The sequence below is a fragment of the Anser brachyrhynchus genome (genome assembly GCF_964034855.1).
Source record: "Anser brachyrhynchus genome assembly, chromosome: 7".
NCBI classification, from domain to species: domain Eukaryota; kingdom Metazoa; phylum Chordata; class Aves; order Anseriformes; family Anatidae; genus Anser; species Anser brachyrhynchus.
The window spans coordinates 27,541,998-27,568,341 of NC_137701.1; the positions used below are offsets into that span (position 1 = coordinate 27,541,998).

Genomic DNA, 26,344 nt, shown 5'->3' on the forward strand with positions numbered 1-26,344 from the left:
ACTCCAAATCTGCTCCCTTTGACATTAACAGATTATCTAGTGATTTCAGTGAACAGGGTGCTCTGTAAAGGGCTGGCCGACTATGTGTTGTAATAGCCTTGTGTGGATGTTTTACTGAAGATCACTCTAAGTCTTTCAGAGGAGTAGCACTTTTATGTATGAAATGATGTCAACACCATTTCTCCTGATGTCTCCTTTCTGCAACTGGCCGTGGCTCTTGCAGAGTTGTTGCTGCCCCCTCTGCCCCGCACATAGTGGGACCATTCCTCATGGATGCGGTGTGGGTAGGGGAAAGGTGCATCCATCTTTCCAAGAAATGACACGTGTCTTCTATATACATCTCTCCTGAGTAACGGCTCTCCAATCTAGTGGAGCTCTGGCTCATAATGAGACCTGACACTTCTAATTAGGTCTGCTTTATGAAGAAGGGGTCTAACTTTGTTCTTGATGATTTGATTTCTCCCACTGCACTCCCACCCTAATTATTACTTGTGAACGTGAGAGAGCAGGGGCGGTCCTGGAGCCAGCGCTGAAGAGGCAGGGGCTGGGCATGCTTCTCTCCCTCTGTAGCTCTGCCAGTGCATTTCAGCTCTGATTTACACTCCTGCTGTTTGAGCTTTGCGCTGGGCAGGAGCTGAATCTGCAGAGATTTCTTATCACACGAGCTTTTATGATGCAGAGAGACAATCACGCTCCTTTTCACTTGAGACTTAAATAGGATCTGATCCTGAGCTTCCACAGGCAAAATGTTTATGCACCAGCTCCCTGAAACTTATTCTCTAGCCCCCCACCCCCTTGAGCTTCATACTTGTCTCTAGTGCTTTCCTCAAATGTGTGGTTTTTGTGACGTGCTGGCCCTCGTCTCGCTATGCTAGGCATTCTGCAAGAATCTGGGACTGGGCTGGTTCTTGTTTATGCATATACAGTGTGCTCCTTGCTTACTGCTCCCTTCCATCCTGCTCCCTGAAGCCTATTTATTAGTATATGTTCAAAGCAGTTTTGTCCCTGTTTCTGTCCAAGCTATTTCTGGTTTCTGGGAGCGTCATATAAGCAGCCCTGTGCATGCTGTTGACGGAGCACGGGGGAGATCTGGTAGGATACTGGGGTACGGGGAAATTTTGTGACATAGCTGTGCTGAATCCTGCAGAAGAGTTCAAGGTGAACATGGAGCCTTTATTTTATCCATCTGGTCCTCATTAAAAACAGGGTTCAAAACTGAGGAATTTGTTTGAAACTCTTGGTAGGGGGAAAGTGATTGACGGCCAAAGGGAACATAACCAGGCAAGGTGCTCCGTCAGCTACAGTGGGAAATTCCCCCGTGGGCCTCTGGCATGTGTGGGAGGAAAACAGTTCAGTCCTTTCTGCTTGCTTCCCCCCTGAAAGGCTGGACCACAGAGCCGTCTAAACCAGCGCGTTACATTCTCTAGAAAATGCTATATACTGCCAGTTTGAGGTGAGAACTTGCCTGAGCAGTATTTGATGGTGCTCTGCGCCCTTGGCCACTGATGATCCCACCAGCCATTTCAGAAAGCTCCCTTACGGCACAGAAGTGAGTTCTAGAAGATGGCACGCACTGCAAGTAGTGACGAAAGGAAACCAGTGTCTCGTCTCTTAATTTGTGGGCCAGAATCTTCATTTTCTGTACCTATAATGCTTATACCACTAGCTCCAGAAAAACCTGAACTGAAAACAAGGCCTTACCTAGCAAGAGATTTTCTTTTGGCTTTATGCAAGTTCCAGTCGCTTGTGTACTGCAGGGACTGGGAGGGGACAGCCTTATGCTTGCTTTTTCCATGATCTGATAGGGTTTTTTGGTATTGTGGATGGTGAAACGCTGGAGCAGATTGCCTAGAGAATCTCAGCCCTTGGAGATTTTGAAAGCTTGGCTGGATGAGGCCCTGAGCAACCTGGTGTAGAGCTCTTTGAGCAGGAGGTTGGACCACTCGACCTCCAGAGGCCCCTTTCAACCTAAATTATTCTATGATTTTGTTTTTCATTCAGTAGGAGACAGTAGTTATCTAAGATCCCCAAGTTAATCAGATGTTTTTGACTCGGCGCTTTTATGGCCGTGTGTTAGTAAGCTAAAGACAAAGATTGCTGGTGTCATTTGATACCGCGCGTTCGCCTCTTACTGAGCACTGCAGTTTAGCCAAGTGATAACGGTGCTAAAGGCAGAAGAAGAAAATGTGACCTCTGCTAACAGCACAACTCGGTGTCAGCATAAAACACCTGCAAGCCATGACAGAGGCACCTCTGAAAATGGCAACGCGTATCTTTTTTTGCCGATTAGCCCCTGCTGATTTGATGTTACACGAGAGCTGATGAGAATACTTCATTCTGGTCTTATTGATCTGCCATCAGTGTGGCTGTCAAGTTGCGCATGGGAGTATTTCAAGAAAGAATGAAGCTGCAGATTATGCTTTGATTTTAATATGAAAAACCTAAAGCGTGATATTTAAGCGTTGGATATATTCTAATTATTTATCAGCAGATCTGCTTGCTACGTATTAATGGCTGAATCTGCATTTTGTTCCATTTAATCTTCTTGCCATACTTCAAAATACCCTTTTTAAGTCTTCTGAACCTTTATTTTTAATTGTAAGCTTCTCTGGGTTGCTGAGCTCTGTGTTCCAGTTTCCCATGTAGGAAAGCTACACATTTTTGGACTCATTTTTTGACCCTTTTCTGTCGTGTTTACGAAAGGAAGCTAAGTAAACCTGGTTTAAATATACTCCTTGTGCCCAATGCAGGGGGGAACCTCCCCAGACAAACCCACCCATGTTCCAGGCAGTAATTATCGGTGGCTCTTTGTGTGAATGGGAGGGGGCTTCCCGGGGCTGGCAGGGATTAGTAGGATCCTGGGTTTTAATGTTAAGAAACAAAAATAAAACAAAAACTGCTAGAAAACAGAAAGGAATGGAAGTTCTTTGGGAAATACCCTATGTTCTATGTTCTGTGTTTGCGGGGTCGTTCTGACAGTGAAAACTTCAATTTAGTCTCCTATGTAAATGGAGGGTGTGTGGTAGTAGGGTCCCATGAATCTTTGCATGGGAAAGAAGGCATGGCAAACAGTTATAAAAATGAGGCTAATTTCTTGGACTATTGATTTTATTTTTTTTTATTAATGCTGGTATGTGAAGGTGGAGTTGAAATTCATGCTTGCCAATTAAAACACCCGAACTTACTTGTTTTCAAACTCTGGAGCGAAGGGAGTCTAAATATAGTTGTGCGTCACGTGCAGGGCTTCACATGTGCTCGCTCCTCTGTTTGCTCGTCCGTCTGTAGGGAAAGGCAAGCACAGATGGCTGCTAAAAAGAACCAGATGATTTGCCAGTATGGTGGTGTGCTTGCAGGAGTCAGACTTGGATGGGCTCGAGACTGCTTTGATGTCACTGCTTTTAGTTCTCCGTTTAAATTCCTCATTTATGTTCCTTATTTTTTTAAAAAAAGTTTGTGGAGGGACTTATTTATGGGTTTTTCCATTCTAGCAGTGTGCTGCTTGACCTTTTGGTCATCCTTGTTAAACAGCCGTTCTCGTTTGCAGAGCCTAAACGAGAACAGGACATGCACGGAGAAGTTCAAATGTGGGACTTGCCTAACTTTGTGAGAGACAATTACGGATTCCTCCTGCTGCAGTGCCAGAAGGGAAAGATCCCTGCATCCATTAACAGCCCCTTTCCTTCAAAGTAAATAATGCCATGAAGAGACCCTCACCAAAGGGGCAGCACGAGCATGGTTTCATATTTTTAGCTTGGTTGCGTTACCTTAGCAGGACAGGAGTTCCCCTCGGGGCAGGTGGTTATGCAGGCTGACGGTTCAGTGCTCTCTTCCCTGTCTGGGTTGTGGCTCCCCATCGTGGATTCTGATCTGGCAACGTCTGGGGAACCGGGGGGCTGTGCCAAGCTTTGTCCTCCCATTGCCCCTTGCTCTACTCCATTGATCCGTTGTGTACAGAAGCCCTAAGCCCTTTTATTAGCAGTGGGTAGTCCTATGGGACCTGCGTGCTGTGCTTAAGGTGCTTCAGGTCCTTGAAGTGTTTCAGGTAGGCTGGAAGCTTCTGGGCTGGGTCCATCTCCTTGCTCCTTTGAACGAGGGTGCTGATCGCTGACTGTCACGCTGCCACAGCGACATGAACCACTGCCAGCCATTGTATAGCTGAGCTTCTCAGCTTCAGTCTGGGCAAAATAACAGTTCCTGCTGCTTGGAAGTAAAGCGCCGTGGAATTGAGGTGAGTCATTCAGGTGGCTCAAGTGACCCAAGTGATTTACTTATGAGCCACAGATGAACCAGGCTCATCCTGCTCTCATGTCCTGAGGGAGCCCCCAGACCTCTTCTCTGTGAAGAGACCGATAGCTGGTAAAGCAGTGGGCCATGGACGAGTCATTATCCCCAGACAAAATCTCATGCTTCTGGGGTACCTGCAAGCTCTCAGGGCTTTCATGCTCGTGCTTCCCAAAGGAGCAAAGTGATCCAGTGGGGCCCCCAAACTGTAACTGGCACTTTGGTTCATCCAGAGATGCCAAAGGTCTGTTGGAGTGTAGAATTTGACTTGGGGGGTTGGAAATGACATTCTCCCACAACTTTTATTCCTTTTCCTTCTAGTTTTGGCTGCTTCTGGAAGCAATGTACTGTTAGCTGCTGGCCTGTCCCGTGTTTGGTTTCGGTAAGAGCTGCTGACAGAAGGCAGTGCCCCGTGAGCATCCCCATGTTTGCAGTTAAGGCAGCAGCCGCCCATGCTACATGCTAAAAATTACTGAATTGGTTGGAGAAGGGTTTATGGGGCTTTCTTCTGCAACCCAGCCTGCTGACATTTTCTGAGCTGCTACTAGCGATATGCTTTTCTGTTTTCCTCCAGTCCATGTCTTTACAGACTGCAGTCAATTGTTTATGCAAATTTATTTTAATGTTAGTTCTTCATACTGAGCCTTCAGATAGTCTAAGCAATGCCTGGAAACAGCTGCTAATAATAAAAACTTGCTAATTTGGTACTCGGCTCTGCCTCCACTTTCACACCTCCTCCGTGCTATTACCAGTTCCATACCTGATAGCGTTTGAGTCATGGAGGTTGAGTGTTACTTACCGTGCCAACCGATAGTAAGCCTGCCTGTCAGAGGGATTATTAACACTTGGCTGCCTGCAGCATAACACTGACATGGGCGCTCCTTCCACTCTGATCCGTGGAAATGGAAAGCAAATGCAAAACAGTCTGGAATCCCCACTGCTGATCCTAAGCAATATTATAACTTATAATAATAATAAAAATGCCTATTGTGAAACGAACGATATACAAGGACTGTTACTTTCCTCATTAGATTTATGCTGTCTAAAACATATTTCGTTTTCAACAACTTATTCTCCCAACTTCATATACTCCTTATTGACACGTGTAAAAGGAGCAGTCATGTTCCAAAAGGTTTTTCATATGAGCTTTGCAATATTAACGCTAGAAAGAAGACCCAAGCCAGTTTAGTCTCAGTGCATCAGCTCTGTAACGTTCGTTCCTCTGCCACAGGCTTGATGCTATATCTGAAATTAAATGTGTTTAAAATCAAATATTTTTAGTTCTCTGACATCTCTCATCCTCTTTTGCTCTTTACTCTCTAGAATGTAAATTCTAGGTACATCTGGAGGCCTTGCGGTGCATGTGATGCAGAGTGCTTTTAATAACACTGAACTCAGGCTTTTTTGTTGTACAGCTCACTGGTGTTTTACAGAGCGTTGTGTAGTTGGGTGAGAACCTGCAGGAGTTCACTGGATGAGAAGAAAATAATCAGTTTATCTTCTTGCAAAGCAGAAAGGATACTCTTCTGTACCTGTTCTGCTTCAAGTCATGCGTTTTTCTCCTGGGTAAGAATGCAGAGTGAGGAGGAGGTGACAAAAAATCATCTAAAAATAGGGATTCAGTAGAAATGGGGCTATAGGAAATGAAGCAAACCTGAGGAAGCAGCCTCCTCCTGTCTTTGTTTTCAGTAGGTGCTTGAAGGAGCTTTTCTTCCCTCAGCTCTCCCCTGTCCTCGCTGTGGCCTGATAGCTGCAGATATTTAGCTCAGGGTGACGGTCTTTATAGTGAACAGCTCCATCCTGGAACCCAGTATGGAGTTGCCAAGGTAGAAGCGCCTCAGAGTTCAGCCCGGCTTATTTATTTTAATTTGATGAATAACTTTAAAGAACCCTGTGCAAGATTAAAGCGATCTATTAATTTTTATTGACAGTCCTAATTAATTAGGATTTATGCTCAAATGCTTTGCTGCTTGGTTATGCAGTTGGTTGCTTATGTGCTCTGTTCTGTTCCTCACTGTTAGGTTATTACAGTATTATGAATCCACTTTGTCTTGATTTCTCAGTCCATCTACACCTGAACCAATACCAGCTGCCTCATAACCTTGCAAGTCCCAGGGAGTAGATGGACCTGAAGTTTTGTGCCCTAGCCAGACAGTCTTCGTGCATTAAATGACACACTGTAATGTATCCGGACAAAAAAGGAGGTTTAAATTGGTCATCCTTGATTCATCCTAGATAGTTATCCTGGGATTTGAACCCGTGTGTCTAGCAGCTCAGAAAATATTCACCAAAAAGGCATTCTTGGTGGGATGATTGGATATTTGAATTATCACTTGGATAAGACAATAGAGAGAATGTCACTTTTGACATCAAACTCTCTGAAGGGACGTTATAACAATAGAGGTTAGGGGTTCATGACTTCATTTGCTAGGAAGTATTTAATTGAATTACTGGACTGAAAGTGATGCTTGCATCTTCCTTGCTGAGCATAAGAGTCTATCTGACATAAGGAGACATTTATTCATCAGTTCTCAAGATATCTCATAAAACACAGCTAATGAAATCTGACGTAGGATTTTTTTTGCAGTCATTTCCATGTCTTCCCTTCTCCACCCAGCATCCCAACTGCCCTTTGTGTTTTAGAAACTTGATCTTTGTCTCTCCTTGGTACTTTCCAGTGCCCATTTCCATAGGCACCCCACTCTGAGTTAGCCAGTGAGTTAAAAAGATGGACGGATGGATGGTGCCTGATGGCCAAATGGGCAGGATGACCTCCCTGGTTTAACTTCCTGACCCCTCATAGTTGGCAGGGAAAGTTGTCAGTGTGCGGGGTCTGTGTGGGTGATGCTGCAACGACTTGGTGCTTGTAGGGAAAGATGCCACGGTGTTGGCTTGTCTGTGTCTCAGGCTCAGTGGTAAAATGCCCTGTAATTTTTAAGCTTTACAAGTATAACCTTTAGGGTAGACTGTGCATCCTAAAACTGAAATGAAATTAGGAACTGTTTATCTTCCAGCATGTGTATTTATGACGTTATTTACTACTTGAGGCCGTATTTCACAAAGCAGAAACACAGGGGTGTAATGGAGGCTGCAGCAGCCTGGATGACTTCAGCTTACAGCATAAACAGCTTGCTGAAAAGGGCAAAGTTTGTTTCTGGGAGCTGAGTCTTATTATGGACTACACTTCACAGTTTGCAATTTAGGAATAAAATGGAGATGTTGTATGTGAAGGGAAGTAGCTCTCTACAGGACAGATGTATCAGTGCAAGAGGGAAGGGGTTGCTATCTGATGTGCCTGTTTGATTTAGCAATGCAGTGATCGTTCAGGGTCATGGAGGTACAAAATGGCTGTGCAAGCCAGACTTGCTGAAGGGAGAGGAGATAGCTAAAGCTGTTTAGAAAGTGATTCCTTATTATGTTAACGAAGTGATGTTTTCTTTCATTTCTGACTTGATTCCTTTTCATTCTTGCATGGAGGCAAGCATGCCACTGTGAAACCAGAAATCCGTACAGATAGAAGTCAGTTGTGTTTAATTTGAGAAAATCCCCATCCCTGTAAGACTGGGCAGGAGATTTTCTCTGCATTGGCATAGATTTGAGATTCCTCACAGTTTTTCAGAACTATGACGTTTAGTTTCCTAAATGCAAATGGTGGTTATTGACATTGCCCCACCTAATGATCTCAGTAGTTTTTCTGAGTAAGTGAGGGGGGTAGGACGTCATCCAGCAGTGCTCACCACCTTTTTAAGTCCCATTCTCCCAACAGCTACTGCAGGTTGGCAGAGTAGTCTCTGAAAAAGTGTCACTGCTAAGGAGAGATAAGTGATATGTGTATATATATATATATATATATATGTATTTCCAGCAGCTGTGCAAACAGCTAAGGCAGGTTCTGCAGTCAGTGTTCCTAGCTTTTGCATGGAAACCTCTTCGTATTTTACCGTCTCCAATTCCATTTAGGTCTGTTTTTGCTCTGTGAAGTCTGTAATGGCTATATGCAGGGTAAGATGTTTAGCTGGGTTGTAATTCTTGCTGGTATTCTTTGTCTCTGGTAAATGTGAATGATCCGGCTTGGCTTAACCTTCTTTCTTTAGGGCTAAGTTAAATTATATTACCTTGCATTTGCTGCAGCTTAAGAGCAGCACAAGGGCTGTTTCTGTGGCTCAGATGGTGTCTTATAACTTGTTAAGCTGAAATAATTTGATTGTGAGTCTGAGTCCTGAGGCAAATTCATCCTTCGTTTTACACGACAGACTTTGTCCTTGTACCAGAGAAGATCTTTTGCCTGCTCATAATCGTGCTTATTCAGAGCTTCCACCACCTCTTACAAGCTCTGAACTCCAATCTAAAACAGGTGATTTATGTCAGAATTAGCCTGCCCACGGTCCTACCTAGTCCCTTTGTTTCACGTGTTTTGTGAGAAAGGTGGTCGCGGGGTCAGTCAAGCGGTAGAGGGACCACAGAGGAGCTGGTAGGATTCGGATCAGGTTCATAGAATTCAGGTCAGGTGAATCACCGCTATGATGGTCTGTCATAACACATTTTTCCAATTCTGATTTCCTAACTTCGTCTGACTCGTGACGCAGTAAGTAGCCTCATATGAGGGAAACTGCCAATACACACAAAACACATGGGAGGCTACCAAAGAACTGAAATGCCCACTGGTGGCATCAAAATATTAAGTCCTGTTTGGGATCAACTTCCAGTTTGGGGTAGTTGCGCAACAGGCTTAGGTTTTACTTAAAGCACAGGGACCTGAGAGTGATTGTATAAGGGCACTGAGCCACGGGGAGAAGGCGAGTAGCGCCATAGATGGGGGCCAAATACGAATGAGTGATGCAGGATTATGTTAATTGGACTGATTAGGACACAAGGACTTGCATTTCTTAACTGCTCTTTTTCTTTTAAAAGAAAGGGAGGAGGATTTTCGTGCTTATCTTTTCTATAAATCAAGTCAGAATAATGGTAATTCTTTTCAACTATATTTTGCATTATTTATATTGTAAGCTCTTTGGGAAAGATGCTTTTTTCTTCTTTGTAGCATACGAGTCTCCTGCTTGCTCGGGGTTTCACAATGCCTCTGAAATATGAATATCAATTTAGTAATCTAAAGTCATTAATGACAAAGGGAAAGAAGTTTCAACTATGTCTCGACTCCCCCCTTTGTATTTCCCAACCCCCCTGAGTATGATGTACCTACCTAATGATGATGATTTTGTCTGAGGGAGGAACGTAGAGGGAAGGTGCTTAGATCTATCTTAGGTTTTAAAGGAGTTAGGGGGAGCAAACAAGCTTAGGGAAAACAGAAGCCATGCATACTGTTAATATTTTATAAGCTCTGGCATATTTTTGGCTTTGGAGCTTTTTTCCCAATGCCTTCTTTCCTTACGGCAATGGTTTACTTAAGATGCAGCTTTGAAGGGGTGGGTGAAGAAGGCCCAAGAAATTGGTGTCTAGATTTGGAGCTTTACCACTTTTGATCAGGAATTCAAACTATGCTAATATTGGAAGCCATATTAAATACATATGTTTTCTTTCAGGCTCTGTTATCAAACTAAATGGAAACCATATACTTTGTTGAAGCGTGCATCAGATAGACCACCCTTTTGCTAAAACCTCTCCATGCTTATTTGAAATCATAGAAGGAAATCTGACGTGTCGGTGTCTAAAAAACAGCCAGGTTATGTTCCGTGTTCACCTGCATTCTTCTGCCATTTGGTCAGGTTGTGATCTTTTTGGATGACCTGGAGTCATGTAGTTCTGGGTGTGTTTTTTTTTTTTTTTGCCTGTTTCAAGTATTTGTTAAAAAATTGAGATAATCCCATCCATATGATACAGAAAGAAAATTGTGCAAAGTGTTATTAGAAATAAAAAACTAAAAGAAGGTAGATTCAGATTAGGTATTAGGAAGAAATTATTTTCTACGGTGAGACACCGGACCCGGTTGCCCAGAGGAGCTGTGGCTGCCCCATCCCTGGAGGTGCCCAAGGCCAGGCTGGATGGGGCTTTGGGCAGCCTGGGCTGGTGGGAGGTGTCCCTGCCCATGGCAGGGGGTGGAACCAGGTGCGCTTTAAATGTCCCTTCCAACCCAAGTCATTCTGTGACTGAAAGGCCTTAGTAACTTCTGAAAGTTACTAAACAAGTGTTCTTCACTAAAAGTAAAAAGAAATGACGTATTGCTCTGAGGCTGGGTGTTTTTATTTTCTAACTGGTACTTAGAGTCCAAAATGTTTTCATAATCTGTTACCTACTGGTTTCTACTTTAAAAAGAAGAACATTTTTCCAGGTTACTGTTGAATTCACTGATCATCTTGAGTCTGGCTTCTCTATAATACACCTGGGAAATGTAAAATGCTAATTATTAAGTTGCTATATTTTTTTTTAATTCAGTGTATCAAAAGAGAGGATACAAAGGTGGCTTGATTCGTGGCAAACCTTTCTCCTCAGCAGAATCCCCAGGTTCCCCATCCCTTTCCCTTGCCAACAGTTGCAGTGTGATGCTGCAGAGAGCATACAGCCAGCTCTTTAACTTCAATGGCAGTTGTCCAGGAGCTCCTAATGCCATTGCCAGTCACACTTTCCATCAGCAGAAGTGTCTCAAACCTCTGGTAACTGCTTGTAGATCTAGAGTATGCTTGATAATAAAATCCAACTTTGAGTTATCTAAATTCATCTGTACGCTTTAGTGTTTGCATATATATGCCTTCTCAGGCTGCAGTAATAACTTCCTTTAAAAAGATGAAACATTTCTTTATGATAGAAATTCCTGGTCATCATTCTGATCGTACCTGCTGTAGTTGATAATCTTTCCCAAGATGCATGTAGGGTGTGGAATCGCTGCCCATTACTCCCTATTATTCCTTCCATGGCAACCACCTGTGGTTTCAGACAGTCTAATCTCGTGGTTATTGGCCCACTGAGCATTTTTACAGTATTTTAAATGGTTAACTAATTAAAGTCTATTAATTATGCATCAGGCCAGGCATTCTGGATGGAAATCACTGATGTGTAATGTGCATAACACCATATAATTTCTGCAGCTGTAGTATCTGTGTTCTTGCGTTAGCCTTTAACCAGGCAGATGAACGCCTTGAGGCAGAAGCCTTGGCTCTTGTTTTCTGTGGCTCCATGAGGCTAGACTGATGGCCTTGCTTTTCTCCTTTTTCATCCGTAACTGCACACGTTGCATTTATTTGCTTGGGGGGGTCTGCTTGGGAAGGTTTGGATGCCTCCAGCTTCTTGTAGGATGAAAGAAAGGTCTTGGGCTAGGCCGGACCTACATCCTCCCCAAGGCTCTCCAGCGCGCTGTACTGGCTTAACTTCACAGACCCAGCTATCCTGAGACCTGTTGCAAAAGGAAACAAGGCTGCGGCTCGTCATTTTTATCTCTTTGGAGGTATTTTTAGGAAGCTTACGGCTGCAGCATTTCTGCCTTTCTCCTACCCCAATGTGCTCTGGGAAACTTGAGGCAGTAAGATGCTTACAGCCTTTTTGTAACAGTGCTTTGTCCTGAAAATGTCAGGATGCTCTTCCCTTCCTAATACAGCTCTGTGTATTAGTTGTCACCACTTCACAACTCGATGTGGCGTGTTACAGAAAATGAACAGCCCTTCAGGAAGCAATATGCGAGAGCAAGATAAAATGCAATTTCCTTTTGTTGACAGTGTTGCGTGGTACAGCGCAGCCAGCGCCTAGGTGAGCTACGCTTAGTGATAATTACTGGGGAGGGTGAGGGATTTACACAGGGGATGCCATTTGGGGCGTGCAGGCTGGAGAAGAAGATGCCTTTTGGGATGATGTCATGGCAGCAGATGGTGCCGATCGCTGGAAACCCGACCCACGCTCTGCTCTGTGGGGCTGGCGGCACCTGAGCAGTCTGCGCAGCGCTCCTGGCCTGCCTGGGTGAAAAGCAGCCGTCCGTTTAAAGGCTTCAGATTCCCGGTGTGCCTCTTAATTCACTTCATTCGAAGAAGACATAGACAGTTGAGGTAAAACAAAACCACCTATTGATTCCCCAGGTATCAGCTTTTTCACTTGGGTTTTGGCAAATAAAGCCGAGCCCTGGCCAGCAGATGTCTCCCTGGGAGCTCAGTTCAGCGTGGGCTTCAGTAGCTGCTCCTGCGTAGCACTGCTGGGTCCCAACCCCGGGAAACACAGAAAACTCAGTTCCAAGCGGGGCTTAGCTTCCAGCAACCTGTCAACAACTAAATTAAAACTTTAGTGTCTTACGATGTGATTTCCACTTTTCACTGAGCCACTTGCAAATATCCTGCCTGAATATGCGTAAACCAGTTTTAAAGATTATATTGGGAAAACAATCAAATAACACTGCTCTCAGACTTAGCAGGAGGGAGAAAAAGTGGTTTAGGAAAAAAGATATGTTTCGGGATGGAGCTTAATCCAGATTCTGGCAATGCCCTGAGGTTTTCAACCTCTTTCGACCTTGCTTTTCAACCTGAGCTGCGCTGCCACGCGTGCCTGCGGAGGTGCTGCCTGAAGGAGCTCCTGTGCTTCTGCGGAATAGAATTTTGCTGCCTAGTGAACAAAAGGCAGAATAACTCGATTCCTCTTTTAGAATTATTTGCCTAAATAATGAAACTTTGCTAAGGATGAGGAGAAACCTTACCACTGGCACTGTGCAGCACAGAGGATTAATGCTAGTTAAATGGAAAGCTTTGTGCTTTACCTGCTGTTCAAAAATCAAGCAACATTTTCCTGCAGCTGTCCTAGACCTGCAGTAAGGCAATTAATTCTTACGCTTCTGGAAAAAGGTATTTCCTGACTCTAAAAGATCCCGTTGGTCCATCCTGTAGATAGCTTTTCTCGTTGATTGGTATCTCTGGGGCTGAGGTTATGTGACCCATTTTATGTTTTTATCTGTGAAGATTATGCCAGCAAGACCGCTGTGAGGAGGTGTGGGGTCTTTGCTTGCAGCTACCGCTGCCAAATTTTTTGCTGTGCACAATTTAAAGGGTGTTTTCCAGGGTCTAGAACAAAAAAAGGGGCAGAACCCTCAGGTAAAGGCAGCAGGGAGAGCTGCAGCAGCGAAACAAGTGACACCATGTTGCTGAGCATGTGATGGACTGAAATAATTGGTGTGAGCGTGGAAAGCTGCGGTCAGAGATAATCCTATCTTTGCACAGGCAGCCGGGCTATGAACTGCAGGCTCGTGCTCCGAGAGGTCGAACAGCAAGCCTTGGGTGGCAGGGAGGCTAGGTGTGGTGTAGGAAAAGCCTGCTTTTGCCCTTTAAGCCCAAACTGTATGCGAACACGTGGGCTTTTGGGGTGGGAGTTTTTTTTTTTGCAAGGTGTGTGTTGTGGATTTCCTGATGTAATTGAGGTCTGGTGGAAAGCTGTGTGTGGCTGGTTGGAAAGGGCACTGTGAGAGTATTGTATTTCCAAGGATGACTTCGGGGAAAACAAATCTTTTTCTCTTTTGCTTTTTTGCCTTGTGTGCATGTCTGTGACTGTCTCGATTTTTTTTTAATTTTTTTTTTTCCCAATCCATATGGAGCGAAGTCTGCCTCTGTGCAGCTCTAACACATGCGCTTGTGATTCTTGTTTCGTTGTTTGTATGAACGGTACTAAAATAATCAGTGAAACTGATGGACAGAAGTTTCTGAGAAGTGCTTTGGCTGCTGTATTCTTAGTTGTGTTAATACACATGCCATTGAAAAGTGCATGGTATGGGTTGTTAGCATGAAGACAATAATATTGTGAACTTATGGCTTTAAAAATCATGTTTTGAAGCAAAACAATTCATAAATGTTAAATCCTTTTTATTTGTCTCTGGTTTTCAAGTCTTTAAGGCTCTTGTTTTCAACCTACTGTTATCATGGATAAAACTTGCATTGGAACCATCTGATTCCAGGATTGGAAATCATAAAATCCCTCAGAAAAGTGATTTGAATCATTCATGAGTAGCATGATTTCGGATGGGTCTTCTACCAGAAGATTTTGTCTGATTTGTCAGGCTAGTACTTGAGAACAGATTTCCATTTTGCAGGGGCTATTTCTTATCCTCTTTGCTGTAAGTTAGGATTCGCTTTCTATATGTAGACTGTCTGCCTAGTCTGTTGTTGGGTGCTGTTGTGTCAGGGTCTGTGCACATTCAGTTAACTTTATTATACTGGAATTGGTTTAAAAAATGTGGGATTCCTGTCTACCAAAAATGTGACTTGTTTATTATTGCTGCTACTGCCAGATTGCTTTTCTGCTTAGAGGGATGGCAGAAAACAATATGCTGCGAGATTGCAGTGGCTGTGTGCCGATAGACTGAGCAGGAGGAGGTATATCAAAACAATTGCCTGCCTATAAATATGATCTATTTGGAGCAGAAAACAATTGGAAGTGTTACTGCTTTCAGGAATATTATTACCCTTTGTGGTGGCAGTTGAAGACCCGTTAGGTTAGGAGCATGATCATTAGCTCATAATTAGACAGAACGAGGCAGCAGTTCAAACGATGAATCTCATTTCCTAGCTAAGAAAGGAAAACTGAAACCCTTGGATTAAAGCCAAGGATTATTAAAATAAAAAGCAAGTATTCATCCACTTACCTGGCATGCTGTGACTCCGTGCTAGTGTTCTTGGGTTGGCTGAGCACCGCCTTATCTCCGATTAATCATGGTCTCTGTGTTAATATATTTATTATGGTCATAAAATATTGTCTTGATTTCCACTGTAGGAACCTTCATTAAGAAGAACAACTCTCCCACACAATTCTATTCTAGTTTGCAAAGGGCAGCACATAAGAAATAAGCGAAGAAAGCCAAAGTGATGGTGATACACAGGTGTCTGAGGGTGTCTGTCTGAAAAACATGGACTAAGTGCAGGTGGGGTCACATCTGCCAAAACGAGGGGAAAGGAGGGGCTGGAGAAGCATACTGCATGGCCTTTGGCATCAGTGGCTTTTCATGCTGCGTGTCCTGTGCATCTAAAGAGGCTCCGTGGGTCTCCAGGGGGCTGGGCTTTGCCTGCCAAGAGGGGCTGAGCACGGGACTGTGGTGTGCTGAAACCTCTTTCAGCTTCAGCGTTGGGCTGTGTGCTCCTGGTGTCAGACCTGGGCAGGGGCTTCCCCTGGTACTGCCCAGCCTCACCTGCCCCTGGGGGGAGGACTGGTGAGGGACGTGCAGGCGGTTTGCTCATACGTGAGCAAAAATCAGCTAATGGGTTTCACTGCAGGTGCCAGGGAGCCAAGCGGTTTTGCACAGCCGACTCGCAGCTGTCTCGGAGCGAGGGATTTACAGGAGAAAATGTCTGGATTTATTTCTGTAGCTATTTACATTTTTGAATATGGTTTTAAAATATTTTCTACTAGAGATCGCTGATTTCCTTTGGGATGGCATAAATAGGTTGTTTGCTGTAAGGAACTGAAAGCCGGGTGGAAAAACCTAGAGAGTAAGCAGTGCTGCTGCACGTTCTGCTTCTGTCTTCTTGGTGCTTCACTCCACTTAGATATCAAGCTAGAGATTCTGAGTGCTTAAATTTAAATGAGTAGTTGAAGGGGTGGAGGGAGGCTGTGTGCTGGAAAGGGAGGTTTGTACAAGTTGCCTGCTGCCTTCAACTCCACCAGCTTGGACGTGGGGTACGTGATAAATGGGCACAGTGGGGCTAGAGCAGACCGAGTAAGACCAAGTACCTTGCAGAGATGGGCCCCAAGGCCATAGCAGGGCGTCTGCGATGGGAGCAGACATAATTGTCAGCTGTTTTCCCCGTCTCTAGTCAGCACAGTTAGTGCTCTTCTCTAAAGCTACAGGTAAATAACTAGATTTCAGTCTGGCATCGTAACGTTTTTAAAAGCCAGAAAGCATCTCACTTCATCAGAGAGGAAATCTGAGCCCCAATTACTTTGCTTTAAAAGGTCCCAGGCTGATAGTTCAGGCAGGGAAAATGCCGGCCCTGATTTGCTGTGGTCCCTGAGCAGCCAGCACAGCCTCCTCTCCCTCTTTTACACCTTGGCCAGACGTGAAGGGGTTACATTTTGAGATGAATAATGACTAAATTTATTCGTCATGGACAAACGATGACAGCTGTTGAGATGCTCCTGTTAGCGCTTCCCAGGGGATAAAGTCAGGCTGGCTCCCAGCGCCAGCCAGCCCAGCCAGGCAGAGGCAGCTCCTCTGCAGCCGGATTGTTTGTCCCGGCTTCCCCTCGCGAGCAGGGAATTTCCTTCCTAGAAGTGCCCTGAAGTTTCCTGGGCTGAGATGGGTGTTCCCGCGAATCCTGCGGAGCTGCTGGAGAGGACTGAAGCCATAGCTGTTTGAATCCATGTGCGAAGACAGCATGCCTAATGAATCCGAGGGGCAATGATTGATGATGCTCTGGGCTGAAAGCCGCGGCTCTCTGAGAAGCACCGTTACATCTGGGCACGCTATGGAAAATATGAAGGAATGTTGAGGAAGCTTATTTGCAGAAGGATATGTACTTGTAAGCTATTCTTTCCTTATTAAATAATGTAAAGGGATTGAAAATTTTAAAGCAAACTGTGTTCTCTGCTTCCCTAAGACAGCAGAGTGGTGAGCAGACAAAGGCCTCTTTTATAGGGGCATGTCTCGGATGGAGAGCACTATGTCCCTTATAAATGAGCACGGGGGGGCGTGTATGGGAGAGTATCTGTGGTTATTTAATGGTACAATGTCGTACCGATTCTGCTTTGGTGCCTCTCTGCTGGAGTGATGAGTTACACCCATGCTGAATTTGGCACCTCGTGATTTGTAGACGGGCTGCAAAAAAATATCATCCTGGTTCAACTGATTGTTGTGATCACGGGTCAGTGGATGGGGGGGGGAAGGCTTTTTGGAGATAATGGGCAGTAGCTTATTTTTCTCTTATTTTCTGAACTCCCATGTTCAGGTTTCTTTCTGTTCTTTGTTTCTCTTTCTGTCCTGCACACGTGCTGCTGAACGACTTGGTGTGCAGTTCTGCATGTCTCTGCTATTCTACACTGCTCAGACCAGAAAATGCTGTTTGGTTATTGAAGGAATATTAGATAACTGTTTTTTATTTATTTTTTATAGACTTAATGAAGATGTGATTGTAACCTAAACATCCCCAAACCTGTGGGCTAGTTGGTTGCTGGTTTTTTTTTTGAGTGTTGTTGTTTTAGTTAATACTCAGAAGCCTGTTTTATACTGATTTAATTGCTAAAATGCTACTGAAGTGCAATCATTTTAATATGTTTTTCTGAATTTGTATGTGTTACATAAAAGAGCAAACCACACCCTCTTTTCCTTTTGGAGGGATGAGGTTTCAAAAATGCAGATGCAAGAGGGAGGGAGTTAAATAAGAGTGTCTAGGTAGGCTGCAATGTAACTGACGGAGGATTCTGTTACCAGATGCAAGTGATTTTGAAGTAATAAACTACGTTTTGAGTATGACTGATGTGCTCTTGGCTGGTAATATATATGATAAATAGTCATTTGTTTAGTATCTAAATACAGGCGTTTGAAATAAATGTAACTAGGGCAAATTTTGTCTGGAAGATTTTGTATTCAAGGTCTGTACAAGTTTATCTGCATCATTAAACCCCTTCCTAGAGGCTTCAGAGCTTACACATTTTAAAATCTTATTTTGATCTGCCATACCCTTCTCTGCAATTCTGAGCAAATGTTTTTGAAATTATTACCTGTTTGAACTAGACTGTATCTTTCAGGGGGAAAAAAATTGTTTTCAATAACTTCTTGTAGTAGAATATGATGGGTAAGACACCTCGTAACCTGTGGGTGGTAATTCCTGTGATGACTGCACAAAATGACAAAAACAAAATACCACACAAATGTTTGATTTGTTTTTAAATTCCATCCGGTCACCTTGTTGGATATTTTCTATTGGAGAAACATTATTAATAAATCACGCTGGAAAAGTACATTACTGAGTCTGCAGTTACCACCCATACAGTCAAGCGACTTGTTAAGCATCAGATCAGGCTAAACCGTTCCCTGCAGTGAACTTTCGCTTAATTTAATTAAAACACATTTTCCAATCCTTTAATCGTTCTCATAGCTCTTCCCTGAGCTCTTGTGAAGCCATATATCTTGTTTTTGACTCACATACGTCAGAACAGAAGGTTATCAGTGTTGATAGGGAGGTAGCACGTTCTGCATGGCTGCTTTAGGGTACTGTGATAGATCCCCCATCCTAAACGTGGCTGTTCTTTGCCTTAGCTGTATGACCTGACACTTCCTGATAAAGTTCGTGTGTTTACTTTTGCCTGAATAGTTGAAGTACTTGTTATTACCCCTGCCTTCCTTTAGAAGTTACTTTTTTTGCTAGCCCTTTCCCATACTGCCAGACTGTTTGAACGTGAACAGTAATGGAACAAGTCCTGGGGCACCGTTCTGGCCACGTTGGGTGCTGTCCACCTGCTACCTCAGTGCTGTGACTGGAGTATGGCATCACGTGCGTGTGCAGCTCACAAATGGGGGTTTTAGGTTTTTAGATGATCCCCTTACAGGTCTTCTGTGTCCAGCTGTTAGTGAGCCATTTGGGGCAGGGAAAGCTAAGGCGAAGCTCAATACAAGCTGTTCCATGATTCTTTCTTTTTGCCTTCCCTAGAATGTCTTACTGTTATTAATTTATTTTCTTACTTTCAGAGCTCTCAGTGTGTATTGAATTTCACTCGTTAGTGTCTAACTAGGAGCCAGTATTTGTTACTTGATACTCCCAGGTGCTTTCCTGAACAGGGATGGATTAAAGCACCTGCTTGTGCCATTTGCTAAGTGATATTTCACTCAGGAAATATTCCTGAAACAGTGGAGAGTGGGGGCATACCTTGGATTATTGGGTAGAGATGGGCATGCACCAGGTCTCAAGTCTTGAATGAAGCGTTAGTGTGGAGAAGCGAAGTGGTGGGGAGTGTGTGCGTGTGTGTCTAGCCTCAATAAAATATACACACCATCTACATCAGCTGTCCAAATGTTTTGTCACCCTTCAACCTAAGGCCAGTTTTCAAAGTGGATTAGCTAATCTGTGTAAAACTGCTGTATAAGCACTCTTTTGGAATTGAAGTGACCTTCACCAAGAATCAAAGTGGCTGTAACTCATTTCAAGTTGATATATGTTTGTGCCTGCAAGTAGGGCCTGCAGTTCTCTTTAGATGTATACAAAGGATTCACTAAGCTTCAATTAACCCAATACATTTTTTTTTTTGGATTTAAGGTAACTTTTGCTGTTTCCTTGTAGACAATTCTGCTGATAGTTTAAAAAGTTAATGTGGGGTTGTAGCTCTGGGTCGGGTTTGTGATTAATGGTCCCAAAGAGAAAAATCTGTAGCTTAACAACAGCATAGGTGTTGCCGTATGATCTTTCCTGGGTTAGTCTGTTTATTCTTCATCTCGTGCTATGGTTGGGATAGTTAGGATGGTGTGAAGGGGCAGCCAGCTCTTCCTGGTCCTTTCTATACTTGGATTTGCTCGTGTTCTTGGTTTTACTGCAGCCTATGGGGAAATAGCTCTTGGAAGCAAAAACATCAGATATAGACTGTAGACACCTCAACTATTAGCTGTGGCTAATCTTTTAGTTGTAGATCTGTGGCTTATTCTTTCTATCTGGACACATGCATTAAAGCATTATAATGCAGTGGCTGCAGTAGCGTAAGAGAGGGTTCAGTGGCTGGCAGTCATTCCTGAGTAACCAGGGCTCTAGCATGAAGAAGCTGCCAAGTTGGGAACTGGCAGAACAGACCTGACTCAGGTGTCAGTAGACCATGTAATGTGTTTGCCATCACGTGGGCATGCTCCTTGTGAAGTCTCTTTGCTTCATCAGACTACGGTTGACTATGCTTTTTTTTTTTTTTTGGCAGATAAAAATTTTGATGATGAAGACTCTGTGGATGGGAACAGACCTTCCTCTGCTAGCTCCTCTACATCTTCAAAGGCCCCTGCAAACTCACGTAGGGTTGGGATGGGGACTACCCGCAGACTTGGGTCTGCGCCTCTGGGATCCAAGTCCTCAAGTAAGCTGATTGGACATATGAATTTACCCTTATGCAAAGTATATGTAGTCTTCACGTTTCAACTTATTTCATGGACTTTCGGGCTGTGTAATTCTCAGATTGGCCCTGAGGATCCAGTAACAGATTATCCCCATGTGAGACCGTTACATGTGTGTTTGTTGAAATGCCACAATCATCGAGGGTCAAACAGCCCCCACATCTCTATAATGCGTGTTGTTGCATTTGTGAAAGGTTGGAACTGTGCAGTTGTGCACTGAGGGCTTTGAGTAAATCGTGCCAGTGATGCAGAGTGTGAATTTTTGTTTTTATAGCTGCAACTCTGCAGCTGGACTGAGGCAGGCTGCTAACAGCTACGTGCTAAACTTTGGCCCGTGCAACCTACAACTGATATGTTGGCTTCTTCTAAGACCTTTGGGCATTGCTCATAGTGAATGTGAGAAAGAAAAGGGAGCAATAATTCTGAATGTGAGCAATAATTCTAAATGTCATTACAAAACATCCAGAGAAACAGAGGAAGTTCCCTGTGCCCCAGTCTCTAATATGATTAATATTCCAGTGTCTATTTATCTTCGTTATCATTTGTCTATCTGTGTACCTGTCAGGAGATCTGCACCTTCATCTATTATAGATAGGATTAAATCCTTTAAAATAAAATCTCCTGTGTAATTAAAGCAAATATTCCCTTTCATCTTTCAGGATGTCCCCTCTAACTGTTGAGTGACTACTGTAATGACTTCCCTAATGTGCCCTCTGTGCCTAGGAGTTGAAGGATGCTGTGCATATGCAGTCTGTAACTGGCATTGAATTTCCCTGCCTCTGTTTTCATTACATTTGCAGCACTGGGAGACTGTGTGGGTAGTGAACTTTCTCCTGATTAGGTGCCTTGATAGATAGCTAGTGGTTTCTTAATTGATTCTCTTGTTGATAAGAAGATTGAAAAGGCTTTTTCATATGCATGTCAGCAGCCAAAGAGGGAGCAGGTGCTGTGGATGAAGAAGACTTCATTAAGGCATTTGAAGATGTCCCAACAGTTCAGGTAAGTAGAACTGTCTGCTAAAGTACATAACACAAAACAGCAGAAGATGGATGTAGGATCTAATCACTGACAAATTGAGCTTCACTTGAATGCTGGCAAATCTTAAGGGGAAGGTAAGTTGAAAGTTGTGGAGGCAACTTTGAAGTGGTAGTAGCTGCCAGTAGTTTGTGTGAAACGCTTAGAAGTGGAGGGAAAGGGGGTAGGAGGATTGTGGTGAGGATGCTGAGCTGGAACTGGATGTGCATGTTGAATAGCGCTGTCTGGATGAACAAAAACTTAAGTCAGCAAAAGCCTCCCTACATTTCGTCTGTGCCGTATGCAAACTGAAAAGAGTAAAGGTGATTTGTTCTTCCAGAATCGCTGTTGAGTGCTCTGACAAGATAGCACATTTTTGCTGGTAGATTTACCTGGGTAGCTGAAATGTGTATCCCCTCTCCTTCACCGGAGTTTACCTGTTGGGACAACTGAGCACAGCTTGAGTTATGCATTAGACTTTAACTTTTCTTACTGACTTTTGTTCTTTTGCTAGACACTACAGGAATTCCGCTTAAAATTGCAAAACTGTAGTAAAATCCTTTGATCATCATGCGGTCACACAATAATTTTTGATTGCAGGAAGTATGTAAATTCTTTTCATTATGCAAAACTAGCTAGCATGTCCAAGACTAGCATGTGACAGTTGAGCATTGAGGGGTAGAGGACAAAAGAATGTAGATGGGAAATGATCTTATTTTCTGGAGTAAATCTAACGTTATGTTGCTACTCTGTATTTAAATTTACAGATTTATTCTAGCCGGGATCTTGAGGAATCCATAAACAAAATAAGAGAGATACTATCAGATGACAAGCATGACTGGGAACAAAGAGTATCTGCTGTGAGTAGTGGTTTTTGATATGAACTCTATTAATACAAGGTTTTCCTGCACTGAACGTATCCCATGAAGAGGATACTGGGAAAATCTCAGAGCAAGGCTAAAATGCATTTTAAGTGGTGAACATCTGTTATGTTTCCCCAAGCTTGGGGGAAATGTTTCCTTATGAGACTGAATTTAAACCACATCTGTGGAGGAAATTGCTATTTTTGATATAAAAAGAGTCTGGAGAGACAACATCAGGTTGAACTGGAAGTCATGCAGGAATTCCAGATGTAAAGCTAGAAATTTGCTAGCAGATGCTGAAATCAAAATGTCAGAAGTGGGATTCAGAATCTCTTAAAACTTCTTGACAAGGCAGAATGTCATTTTGCCTAGAGAGAGCTTATTTATACTTTTGCAACAAGGAAATACAAAACAATTCAGAAAATTTACACGCTTAAAAAATTCGAATAAATGACTATGACTGTGGGAAATGTAGTAGTGTGAAATCAGGCATTATAAGCATGGCAAGATTCAGTCTTATGTTCTGACATGAGCTGTGTTCCATAGGATAAATATTATACACAGTAGACTTTCATCACTGGTATAGCAACTTTGACATGTCTGTCAAATCATATATCACAGATCTGAGTGTCCAATTGTGCTGATTCAGTGTACTTCGTTTTTCTTTGCTCTAGTGAGAGCAGTGAGCTTAAGTTGAGGCAATGTGCATATGCATCAGTATTCATGGGGACCTATGGAGTTATCTGAAAGAATGTCTCTATGATGAAATTTGTGGTCTCAGTATTAACAGCAAATATGCTATTTGGGTGAGGTCAGGGTTGCAATTCCAGTAGAGCCAGATAATTAATGAAGTCAATGGACATGTTCTAGATATGTCAGTGTAACTCACATCTGAGTATGAACCAAGTCTTTTAAGTTATTAAGGGGGAAGAGAGGAGAATTTTTGGTCTAAAAAGTATTGTTTGGGTTATTAATGATAAGTAGGGTTATTAATGGTAAGTAGGAGTGGCTGTATGCAGCGCTTCTGGATTCCTGTAGCAGTTAGCTAGTTAGCAGTTGTGCAGGGACCTGGGAAACCAAGTATTAGCCCTGAACGTAACTGTCCTTGTGTATATTGCTCATTAACGGTCACTGCTTTGTTTTATGGTGCTAACAGTTGAAAAAGATCCGCTCCTTACTCTTGGCTGGAGCTGCAGAATATGATAACTTCTTCCAACACTTGCGACTCTTGGATGGAGCATTTAAATTATCTGCTAAAGACCTGCGGTCTCAGGTAGTGCGAGAGGCTTGTATCACCTTGGGGTAAGTTTACTTTCTAAACACACTTAAAATGTGTTGTAGAAACAGGAACAAATGCTGATTAAAACACATTCAGGATGTGACTGGCGCTGTTAGTACTACATACTAATAGGCAGGACATTTTGCTATAGCCATTTAAAACTGTGTAGGCTACTAACTGAAGGTGTGCAAACCTGTATTCTTGAGTTTTAAATGATGTTAATTAAGATATGCTGAATGAATGAACAAGCTTTGTGTTCATGTTCTGAGAAAAGAATCATTGAACAAGAAGAAGGGTGCTGCAGTATTTCTAGCAGATTGGGGGGGGATTCATACATACGAAGGCAAAAACGATGACTTCAGAGAAACTGCAATACAAACTAACAATTTCAGAGAAATACTTGTACTCAGCATCGTACCTCTTGTTTGTTAACAAATTTTTAGCTGCACAGGTTACTTTATTTCATGACAAACCTACTGTTTCTCAAAGTTCAGGTGAACATAGAACATAAGTTTGAAATGAAAGTCAAGGAACTATTTCTGAAAGTGTTCTCTGGAGTTGGAGAGGAGGTGCCAGCTGTGAAGACTGAGATGTCAAATATGCTAATGTCAGATGTTCTGTACAATCTGACACTCTTAATCCTCAGCACACTTACCAGCATGACTTCATTCTGTTTTTCAGACATTTGTCATCAGTTCTGGGAAACAAGTTTGACCATGGGGCAGAAGCCATTATGCCAACAATTTTTAATCTAATTCCAAATAGTGCCAAAGTCATGGCCACTTCTGGTGTTGTAGCAGTTAGGTTAATCATTCGAGTAAGTATAAGTCAAAAGAGAACAAAATATTATCAATTTCAAATGCTGTGGTGTTTCTGAGAAAATATGAATGTCACTGCAAGGAAAATTAGATCAAATGCCAAATCTGCTTTTCTGATTATGCTAAGCTTGTCTGCCTTAGATGTCGTGAAGCCTTGTGTAGATAAATGATGATAGATCAGTCCTTACGAAATAGTCGGAAAGAGTAATAGAAATGGTAGGAGAAATGCTTTTTTTACAGAGTAAGATGTTTATATCCCTCAGAGATGAGCAAACTTTTTTTCTTTAAATTGGTTTTAAACCTGACTTGCAGCACAGACGCTCTTAATTGTGCTATAAAACTCCTCTTGGGCAGCACCTGCTGCCAAAAACCATTAGGTTGCAGAGATGACTGTGCCTAATGATGCAGTGAGTAAGCTGTAGATAGCTTGACACCTCTTAAGTTGTAACCACTGACAGTTTAGATCCTCCTCAGGTGACTTCAGCTCTTTGACTCATTGGAGCCTGTCATTATAGAAGAAAATAAAATTTGTTAAAGATATTTTTAGAGATAAGATATGTTTTTAATAATAAAAATCTGTCCATATTTGTTAGTGTTCCTTTATTTGGCAGTTCTATTTTTAGGAATTGAACAAAAATATTTATGTGCAGGTCTCAGGTGGCTAGAGGAAATGGCTTTTCATTCCATGGAACTGCAGTGTAAAGCTTTCTTCCTGTTTTTGTTCTTCCTTTTGTTCTAGCATACGCACATCCCTCGACTAATACCCATCATAACTAGTAATTGTACCTCCAAGTCTGTCGCAGTTAGAAGGTGAGCATTTAGTTTGAGTTTCTTCTATTGTTTGTCTGTTATTGTTTTATTGTTGTCTTTACTGAAATCTCATGTCCCAAGCAGTGTCATAACAAACGACTGCTGCTGTGCAGAGGCAGGTATGGTGAATTCAGGGTGCTTCTTAACTTAAAAGAACTCAGCATTTCTCCTTTTTCTTCTCAGGCGCTGTTTTGAATTTTTAGACCTGCTGCTGCAGGAGTGGCAAACTCACTCCCTAGAAAGGTAAGCTCTGAAAACAGGTAAGTGGGTTAATTCTCACTTACTAATGTCTGGGGAGGTTAGGCCTGTAGAAAGGACAGTCTTGGAGTTGAGATTGTCATGTAGCAGAGATTTTTGTGGTAAGAAAAGTACCGACGTGTACACGCATGCTATTCATCCCTGTAGTTCTGGCAGGCAGAGTTCAGTGAATCTCTTTATGCCAGCCCTGGAACACTTGTCTGAATGAATCTATGAATTTAATAGATTTGTACCCTAAAGTGCGATGATGAGGTCAAGGCTGCTACACATCTAGCAGGAGCATCTCAGGCTTGTACAACAGTTCACACTAATGAACAGTGGAAGGAATTGTTGGGGATACAATTGGGAACGGTCCAGTTTCCTTAGCCCCTGGACTGTCCAAGACTATTTAAGGGTTAAGAGAGTGTTTTTACACCCAAGTAGTTTAAACTAACCAACTAAAGACTGACCTATGAAGAATGCTGCTTGCCTTTTCCTACTCAGCAATGTGAGTGAAATAAAACTGGGTTAGAGTAAATAAATCAAGGCTCCAAATGTTCTTGCATGGAAACAGGAGGATGTGATGAACTCTGTTCATTGAGACCAAGGCAAAATCAGATTATTGATTTGTTTGTAAGTGTAGCACGTCTTTCTGTATTGCTGGATAATGCTTCCTTCTTATTTCAGACACATATCAGTGTTAGCTGAAACGATAAAGAAGGGAATTCATGATGCAGACTCTGAAGCCAGGATAGAGGCAAGAAAGTAAGTAGAAGCTATTGGTGTCTTTTCTTCCCCTTCTGTACCCTTATATTGTGAGTTTAAGGTGTTGCATGTTGGAAACTGAAGTCCAGACAAGCAATGTTCTACTGGCAGGTGAAGCTAACACTCTGTTAAAGCTGAGGGAGTGTGCTCTTAGCAGGAGATGTCATGTGAAGTGATCACATAGGGCTCAGTTATATATTTATTTCCTGGTTTCTAATGGTGCTTAGTTTGCTTTGTTCTCTGGTTGTTTATTGTCTTTTTACCTGTCTGAGCAGGTAAAATATGT

The 26,344-nt window shown here is 42.8% G+C and overlaps 1 protein-coding gene across 4 annotated transcripts in view; it reads left to right on the forward strand.

Annotated features, from left to right (window-relative positions):
* Nucleotides 1-26,344, forward strand: part of CLASP1 (cytoplasmic linker associated protein 1) — a 162,665-nt gene that overhangs the window by 51,135 nt on the left and 85,186 nt on the right. For all 4 annotated transcript variants that reach the window (XM_080599257.1, XM_080599258.1, XM_080599259.1 and 1 more), the window contains exons 9-16: nt 20,083-20,235; nt 21,198-21,271; nt 22,054-22,146; nt 23,306-23,451; nt 24,110-24,245; nt 24,986-25,056; nt 25,240-25,299; nt 25,981-26,058. In XM_080599257.1, coding sequence (XP_080455383.1) covers nt 20,083-20,235; nt 21,198-21,271; nt 22,054-22,146; nt 23,306-23,451; nt 24,110-24,245; nt 24,986-25,056; nt 25,240-25,299; nt 25,981-26,058 — 811 coding nt within the window. The remainder of the gene's footprint in view (nt 1-20,082; nt 20,236-21,197; nt 21,272-22,053; nt 22,147-23,305; nt 23,452-24,109; nt 24,246-24,985; nt 25,057-25,239; nt 25,300-25,980; nt 26,059-26,344) is intronic.